This window comes from Gekko japonicus, unplaced genomic scaffold (genome assembly GCF_001447785.1).
Source record: "Gekko japonicus isolate JY-2015 unplaced genomic scaffold, Gekko_japonicus_V1.1 scaffold2188, whole genome shotgun sequence".
NCBI classification, from domain to species: Eukaryota; Metazoa; Chordata; class Lepidosauria; order Squamata; family Gekkonidae; genus Gekko; species Gekko japonicus.
In genome coordinates, this window is record NW_015159780.1 from 30,869 (window position 1) to 39,877 (window position 9,009).

At 54.4% G+C, this 9,009-nt stretch overlaps 1 protein-coding gene across 1 annotated transcript; it reads right to left on the bottom strand.

Annotated features, from left to right (window-relative positions):
- Window positions 1–1,423: 1,423 nt before the first annotated feature.
- Window positions 1,424–8,222, bottom strand: SOX2 (SRY-box 2). Its single transcript, XM_015406954.1, has 2 exons — window positions 6,790–8,222; window positions 1,424–1,587 (listed from the first exon to the last, which is right to left on the bottom strand). Exons 1-2 carry the CDS (start codon window positions 7,778–7,780, stop codon window positions 1,424–1,426), a joined length of 1,155 nt encoding a protein of 384 aa, XP_015262440.1. The 5' UTR covers window positions 7,781–8,222.
- Window positions 8,223–9,009: the final 787 nt, after the last annotated feature.

The following is a 9,009-nucleotide window of genomic DNA, read 5'->3' on the forward strand; positions in this document are numbered from 1 at the left end:
AGATTATGTGCGCAGAGAGTGCAATTTTCTTCCCCACATTAGAAAGAATTATGCCCTCGAAGTATTTGGAGGGGGGAAGGGGCGCTACAATCCCAACTACTTGGGAAATTCTCTGAGTTGGATGTGAACTGCAGCACACTGACAATTCAGAAATCCATAAAGTCTATCAGCTTATTACTATTTTTCCCCCTTTAATGAATTCAACCGATCGATGCCCAAAAGGCTCTAGGTCTGTAGCAGAGTTGGGAGGAGAGGGGAAGGAAAGAAGAGGCATCTAAAACAAAAATGAAAATACAAACTATGAGCAACATTTAAAAAAAAAACAAACAACCTTCTAGCCCGCTCCTATTTGGACAAAATCTACTCTTTTACCTGAAAGCAAAATTAAGGAGCACCGCTGGTCAATTTCAGAACTTCACGGCTACAAGTGAACTTTACAGGGGAAATCGACCAGGGTTCGTTCCTCAATGGCCTTTTCCCTCAGTGCTGTCCTGCATGTTGGAAGGAAGGAAGGAAGGAAGGAAGGAAGGAAGGAAGGAAGGAAGGAAGGAAGGAAGGAAGGAAGGAAGGAAGGAGGGAAGGAAGGAAGGCATACGATAGCAGCTGGGCTCATCTGTTTACAAGACGACACTGGTCCTTCAGGAGCAAAAGAGCAATCTTATTATTTTGCTCCTGAGATTCTCCCGTGGAACATCGGGAGGGAAATTGATTTTCATTGCTATTTTTAATCTAAAACAGCTGAGATGCTAACGAGTGGAGGGATCGAACCGCACGCAAACTTCAGCCTGGCAAGAGGGAGCTCCGAAGGGTCAGCCACCGAAAAAGTAAACCCGGGGCACGCACAGAAAAGCCTGTTTAATTCCCATCTCGCCAGAGCCTTCAATTGAGACCCCGTCGCCGCGCAGCTAAACGGCCCTGCTTGTCCCCCTGAGGCGCTGATCAGTTCTTTTTGACGTGAGAAAACTGGCAGCTCCCAGACCGTCCGCCCCCCCGACAAAAGTCCGGGAAAGCTGAAGGAAACGGGCTTCTAAGGACTGCTCCGGCACACACGCCCGCAGCCACACTTCCCCTCTTCCTTTGCAGGTTCTCTCTCGCATTCATCCCACTTATATTATGGTCACCCCATCGCCCCTTCAAATCGCAGTTAACGACACCCGCCACTACTTTCCTAGCGACCAATTCTTTCCTGGCAGAAATGAAGCAAAACTTCACCGAATGTCGCCGAACGCAGAGAATCAAACCCGAGGCGGGGAAGGGAAGCGACTGTGGGGGGCAAAGCCCCCTCTTAGTGATCCTTCCCCAGAGAAGCAAAGCCCCTGTAACACACCGGCCCTCCTCTTTGCCCCTCACACCAAAACACCCCTGGAAAGTTGTGGCTCACAGAAGAGCCGTCGTCTGAGCGAGGAGTCCCATTGCTACTTCATCAGAAGAGACTGGCCACCGGGGCCGCGATCCCGCGCGCGCTCGATGGGGGAGGGAGGGATCCCTCGGGATCCAAGCGGACAGGCGCCGGATCGAGGTTGTTCGGAACCCTCGGCCTGCGCCCTCGACGTGGGAGAAGCTCGACCCGCAACCCACAAACCAAATCTGGATGCAAGCAAACGGGCAGAAGTGGAGCGAGAATGCAGCTCCCGGGATCAAGAACCAGTTAAAATACTTTTCGCCTCACTTTGGGAAACAGCCAGTTCGTGATCTGGGTTTCTAGACGCGGGTATATATCTAGAATATATCTATCGCTATGTATCTAGAACCGGATCCATTAAGCTATGCTAATTACATCATGCATTCAATGCCCTGTGTTCCAAAATCCCCCGATATCTATCTATCTATCTATCTATCTATCTAAAAATCTTTATGCAACTAATTCATATCTTGACATATACCTCCATAGCTGGAATACCTGTATGGCTGAATACCTATTTGTGTTCCTGCATTTCAAAGGTCGACAGCTAGAGCGACCAGGGCTCCCCTACGGCGCAGGTAAAGACAGATCTACCGGCCCAAGGTGCGACTCTTCAACTAGCGCAGCACCGTCGCCATTCGGGCCCCAGGTGGGGGAGACGAATTCGGAGGCACCTGAAAAGAGGAACTGGGTTTCCTGTCCAGATCCAGGCCGCGCGCTCGCTCTCCTCTCCCCCCTCCCCCGCCCCCGTCTGGACTTGGCTCCCAGCTCGCCTTCCTCTGCCTCGGGTTTGTGCTCAGAGCTTGATGGAAAGCGCGAAGAAGGGGGGGGGGGAGAGAGAGATTTCTCCCGAGATCGCCGTACCGCAAGAATGTGTCGCTGGGAGGAATAAGTACAGCTATTACAACCAAATCTACTAGCAGTCTAAATAATTAATTGAACCATTGCTCTCTGACCCTTGCGAAGTCCAATAGGGACCCGTTTGTAGTAATGATACCACCACCCCCCCCAAACGAGCCCTTGTCAAATATTCATTTAGTGGTTAATTCGAACCGTTGCCCCTTGGGACGGGCTGTAATACCAGCCCCGCCGGCTTGCCAAGAAACCCGGTTAATCTACCTCTCCAGGTCAGCAAAATATTTCAACACCCGGTCCTTAAAACGCCATGGGTGGAAAAGGAGGGGGGGATCACAGGGGATCTTCTAATCTTTATCCACGGTCCTGGTCCCCCCCTTTTTTTTTTGCTTTTTGGGGGTTTTCCCCCCTGAGGCGAAGCTTAGGGCAACGCGACAAGCCGTCTGTGCCACCCAACCTGCGACCAACGCGCTGGTTTTTGAGGGCAAGAATAGGGGGAGACCTGCCCCCCCCCAAATCCCCCCAAAACAGGACCACAGACCGCGCAGAATAAAGCGAAAGAGAACCAGAGAGCGGAGGGCCGAAAAGAGCAAAGGGCCTGTCCTGGTATGGATCTGTATTCTCTTGGCTAGGGCGGATTTTTTTTTAAATAACTATCCTGATTTGCATTTATAACCGTCTCATTTTACTGCGAATGTCTCCTGAGCCGGAGAAAGACGCTCTCCGAACGCATTCTGTTCATAACAGCCCCTTGCCCGTTTAGAGAGAATAAATACAAATCTCGGCCACGTTCCAAATTGGGGGGGGGGGTCGGGCGCAGGGGAGCTGCTAAATCAATTTAGTATCTTTGCTTTGACTGCAGCTACCTTCTCAGCTCGGGGTATATTTGTGAAGGTTCAGTAGACACCTCCGCCCCGCACAATTTCTGAGCCCGATTCAACCCCCCCCCCTCCCTTTCCCCTTTTGCCTACACATAAAAATTCCGTTAAAAAAAATACAGTCATATTTTCGAAATCGCCAGTGGGAGGGAGACATAATTTTGGAAAGTGGCCTTTGAGGAACTTGGAAATGTGGGCGAAGGAGGGGGAGCTCTTGGCTAATCCCTCTCGGTTGCATTAACGAGGCAGCAGGCAATTCCTTGCAGGATTCTTTTGCATTCATTCAGGGAGCGTGGAGGGAAGGGAAGGGTGGGGGGGAGGCTTGAAATCCTAAATAATAATCCCCCCTGGCTGTCAGAATCCGGCCTAGTGTGGGAAAACGAACTGATCGCTATGGAGAGACGAGAGAGAGGACATGGCGCCGGCACAGATGAGTTCAGGATCGATCTCATGGAAACCTGTATTAAAAGCTTGAGGCCCACAAAGGTTTCTATGAAAGGCCAAAACGACCCTAAATTCCGATCTACGATCCTCCCAGTCTGCCATTTTAGAGGCAAATATTCGACTGACTTCGGTGGGATTTACTTCCAAGGAAGTGGGACGGGATCCGGCTAGGGACGCACTCCCGCTTGGACGCACACATTGACAAGGGAGGGAGAGAACCGGTTTCAGGCTGGCGCGCTCCGGCCTTTTCCCCGCGCCCTTCGGCCGCAAACGCGACTGCAGGAAAGCCAGTCCGCCTAATCACGTTCGGGATCTGTGACGGAAAGGAAGTTCCTCCCAAAGCCAAGCGAAGCGCCTGTCCAGCTACCGGCTGCGTTGCCAGTAAACTGTCGAGGTTCGAAACAAGCAAACACACACACAGACCCGCCCTGCACTAAGGGACCGTTTTTGTTTTGACTCGAGAGGCCTGCTCCTGTTCCCCCTCCTTCCCAACAGTTCTGGTCGGCAAAGGCGGGACAGATCTTTAGCCACAGGATCGGTTCCGGATGGGGAAACCCCTTAGCTGTGGCTCTGGGTTCAGCCCGTGGAGCGTTACGCACGTGGGAAACGGGTCCACGGGGGATACCAGGCCGGCCTTCCAGGCTTCCCGGGGAGAAGGCCTAACTGTGACTCCACAGTCCCGCTTGATTCCTCTGGCGCTTAAGACACACCGCACTCCTGAGCTCCACGCCGTTTCTTAGAACCCGGTTCCCTGGATTTCAATGTAAACCTCTTTCCCCTAATAAGGGAACTGAGGGGAGCAGAGGACAGGGCCTTCCCCCCCCCCCCCCCCCCCCACGGCTCCTCGGAAGAGTAACGCCCCGATTGAAAAACACGCTTTTACACGGAAGTAAGCCCGACTGCTTTAGCCTGGGAGCTTAACTCCCAGCCTAAAGTCCCACTGAGTTCAATGGCCCTTCCCAACCGGGCCGGGAGCATTGGAGGTACGAACCGAGACGCCACAAATTCGGGAAAGGGAACGCAAGAAGAAGGGTAGAAAGTTAAAGGGGATCTACCTCTGCGAGACGGTGGTGCTCTTCGTGCCGGCGCCGGGCTTCCCTTTCCCTTTTTTTTGGCTTGTGGGGGTGGGGAGGAGGAGGAGGAGGAGGGTTCGGCTTTCGCTGCTGGTCCCCCAAAAGTGGCCTGGCTGCCACACCTCGCCGGGTGCCGGACGAGCTAGGAGTCGAGAGAGAGCTTTGGTGAAAAGCCTAGGGTTAAAGACCGTCATTCCGATTCATAATAACATTGAACTCACTGGCACCTGTGACGTTACAAAGACAACCCCCCCCCCCAGCGCGCAACCCAAAGGGCCCGTTTTCTTCCTACATACGCCTCGTGTTCCAAGGGAGATCGATCGCCCGGAGGGGGACGAAAGGCGGCGAGCGCAGGCCTGGTCTGGGGCCTTCCTCCTCTCCGCTCCGGTCAAGAGCCCGGGATCTCGGTCAGCCTCGGGCGGGCAACAAGTGGTGGTCTTCCGGAACCCCCGCCGACGCTCAGGGGTCATGTATCCCTCCCAAAATACAATGCAACACCCCTCGTCTCGCTCGCCACCAGCTCGGTTGGCCCCAGGAGAAGGCGGCTTCGTCGAATGGCAAAAGAGTTCACGTTAGAGAAGCTGAACCGGCAGGGAACCCGGCCTTTCCAAAACCAAAACAGAGTTTCAAGTCATGCCAAAGGCTCTTATTTTTAATATCCGATTACTTCATAATCAATCCTTGATCAGCACGGGTTGATTGGTTGCTCTCTCTTAAAAAAATACAATTGCATGCTGCTTGCAAGGAACATAATAGTGGTCATAATAACAATAATAAATCGAAGACTCAAAGTGTCACTCCAGGGTCCATATTTCAAAAATTTATTTTTTTTCTCAAACTGTGCATAATGAAATAAAAACTTAATTCGAATATGAATCTGTTTATAAGGATGGTATTAGTTCAAATATATAGGTTGGTGGATATAGACAGACATAGGCGAGTATGTGTGCGCGTGGGGACACACGCATACACGCATGTGCCTGTATATATCTCCATGGACTGCCGGCGGACTGATTTTCAGAGAATACATAGCCGAGTCTTTCAAATACAACTACGGGAAATGAGGAGGGACAAAAAAAAACCCTTAAAATATCGTTCACAATAAATTTACAGAAATATTACAAACCATAAGAAAATATTTCAAACACAATAATTTTTCAGATTGCTGTTTCCCCTCCCCCTCCCCCGCTGAACAGGATGAAGGTTTGAAACAAAAAAGAGGCTATTTTAAATTAACAAACTCTTGTGAAGCTGCAAGACATTTTTCTTTTTGCTCTTTAACAACGTGTAAAAAATTTAGTACACCCTAAACTTTTGCCCTTTTATATAAAAAAGAGTTCAATGGTATGCAAGAACTTATTCTATTTTTTTTTGCCTTTTGTACAATTGCAAAATCAATTCAAAACGCCCAGATCTTGGTTTTAAAATAAAAATCAGACCCCCCCTTTTTTTTGCGCATGTGCAGCCGTATAAACCCATCTGCTATTACCCCAGCGTCTTAAGTAGACTCCGATGTATTTTTTAAAAAATAATTGGCAAATCCTCAAGGGTTTTTTTTAACTCTCTCTCTGTCTTTTTTAATATAAACAATGGACATTTCGATTGCCTTGTTTATTTTTGATAAATACTGTACAAAAGTCGCTTGCAAATATTAAAACATTTCCCTGCCCGCCCCCTCCCCCGCTCTGCCTCCCTTTTCTCCCCCCTTCGCCCTTTCCTACGTCCCTTTCTGGAGACTAGCTCTAAAGATTATTGGTCAAAGACTTTAAAATAAACAAACGAGCCAGAACAACAACAAAAAAACTTTCCGAAAACCTTCGGAACTTTCATGGGGAAAAGAAAACCAGAAAAAGCAAACCGGTTTGGTGGAGTCGGATCCCTTCTCACAAGACAGGACGGGATGGGGGGTGGGGGAGAGATCTATACAAGTTCCTCGGTGGGTTTTGGATTTGGGGGTGTGATTTCTGTTTGTTTGTTTTGCCCTACCCAGTTCCTCTCTGTACAAAAATAGTGTCGTCGTCGTCCCCCCCCGAAAAAGAGGAGAGGAGGGGGGGTGGAAAGGAGACGAAGGAGAAGCCAGAAAAGTTCGAGGTTTCCTCCGCGCAGTTCGTCGGTGGCCTTCGGTGTCTCTCTGGGCCGGCGTCCTTTCTTCCCTTTCCCAGCGTGCCGTTTATAGCCGTGCCGGGGACTGGCGCGTTCTGGTAGTGCTGGGCCATGTGGAGTCTGCTGGGGGCGGCGGGCTCGGCCACCTCGGCCGCGGGGAGGTACATGCTGATCATGTCCCGCAGGTCCCCGCCCTGGCAGGGGGCCCGCGAGTGGGACGAGGAGGTGACGACGGGCGGGCTGGCGCTGGCCTCGGTCTTGACGGCCGAGCCGCCCATGGAGCCGAGGGCCATGGCCGGGCCGGCGCCCTGCTGCGAGTAGGCCATGCCGCTGTAGGTGGGCGAGCCGTTCATGTACGTCTGCGAGGCCGGCATGGAGTTGTACTGGAGGGCGCCCACGTCGTAGCGGTGCATGGGCTGCATCTGGGCGGCGGCGGCGGCGGCCGCGGCGGCGGCGTTGTGGGCGTTGAGGCCCGGGTGCTGCGGGTAGGCCAGCTGCTCCTGCATCATGCCGTAGCCGCCGTTGGCCCAGCCGTTCATGTGCGCGTAGCTGTCCATGCGCTGGTTGACCCCGGCCGCGCCCAGCGCCGCCCCGACGCCCACGCCGCCGGCCATGGAGTTGGAGCCCGGCGCCAGCAGGCCCCCCGGCAGGGTGTACTTATCCTTCTTCATCAGCGTCTTGGTTTTCCGCCGCGGCCGGTATTTGTAATCCGGGTGCTCCTTCATGTGCAGGGCGCGGAGCCGCTTGGCCTCGTCGATGAAGGGCCGCTTCTCGGCCTCGGAGAGCAGCTTCCACTCGGCGCCCAGGCGCTTGGAGATCTCCGAGTTGTGCATCTTGGGGTTCTCCTGGGCCATCTTGCGCCGCTGGCCCCGCGACCACACCATGAAGGCGTTCATCGGCCGCTTGACCCGGTCCGGGCTGTTCTTCGGGTTGGCCGCCCCCGAGGCGCCGTTCCCCCCCGGGCCTCCCCCCGGCGTCGCCTGCGGGGCGGGAGGCTTCAGCTCGCTCTCCATCATGTTGTACATTCACGCGGCCGGCTCGGGGGGCTCTCGCGCGGGAGGGGGGCGGAAGGGCAGCTCTCCGGAGGCTCTTCGGGACCGGCGAGGTGCTCCCCCGGGCGCGCCGCCGGGAGGAGAGGCGAGGCGAGGCGGCCGGCCGGCCGCGGGGGGACAGAAGAGGCGAGCGGGCGTCCCGAGCCGGACTCGACGTCTCCGGGCGGGGGAAGGGAGGGGAGCGCGCCCCCCCGACGAGCACCGCCCGCGCTCGGATCAGGACCGGGATCTTCCTCCTCTCTCGGGCGAGGCTGCGAGGAGACTCATAACAAAGACGGCTTGGAGAGGCGCGATTGAGAAAACTTCTTTTCTTCTCGCTCCTTTCTTTTCTTTTCGCTCCCCTCCTCTCTTTTGCCCCCTTCTCTCTCTCCGGATCGCTCGGTCTCAAAGAGGCAGCCAAAGTCCCTTCTCTCTCCCCCCCTTTCTTTTCTCCCCTTTTTTTTGTTTTTTTAGCCCCCAAACACACACACACTCACTCACTCCCTCTCTCGCTCCCTCTCTGTCTTTCTCTCTCTCTCTCTCTCTGCCTTGACAACTCCTGATACTTTTTTGAACAAGTTAATAGACAACCATCCATGTGATGGGGGGCTTGTCAGGGAATAAATGCGTTTGCCCCGGCCAATCAGCGCCCGCCGGCTCCTCCACTGAGCACCGGCCTCGGCTGCCAGTTTTGCATGAAAGGGGGCGGGGCCTCCGACACGCCAGCCGGGACGGCTCGGCTTGGGGAAGCTGGCGGGCGCGCGGGGGGGGGAGGGGGGAAGGGGAGGGAGGGGGGGGGCGCGCGAGGGAGGGAGGGGAGAAGGGGAGGGAGGGGGCGGGTCTCGGAGGCAGCCACTCCAAGGGCCCTTCGGAGCGCCTCTCACGAGCAACAGGTCGTCCACGCCTTGGGGAGGAAGTGTGTAAACAGCCTTGTGTGCGACGTTAAAAACACACACACAAAACAACGCCGCCAACAACCCCCCCCTTGAAAAAAAGACTCGCTCTTGCCACGGCCTGAGGTTGACTTAAGGTGAATGGGGGGGGGTGCCAGTTCCCCCCCCCAAGAGAGGGGCTGGAAGAGAGAGAGAGAGGAGAGGAACCCCCCCCCCGCTCTTCTGACGGCTTCTTTTTCGGGGACTCGACGGCAGGCGGGGAGATCTGCTCCAGTCTCACTTCCTTTTCCAGCGGCCTCGATGGGTTTCTCCGGTGGCGCCTCTTTCCTA

Coding starts and splice junctions, on each gene's coding strand:
- SOX2 (XM_015406954.1), bottom strand. CDS start 7,780: ATGTACAACATGATGGAGAGCGAGCTGAAGCCTCCCGCCCCGCAGGCG. Junction 1,588..6,789: donor AAAGGGAAGAAAGGACGCCG/GCCCAGAGAGAC, acceptor GCTTGCATCCAG/ATTTGGTTTGTGGGTTGCGG.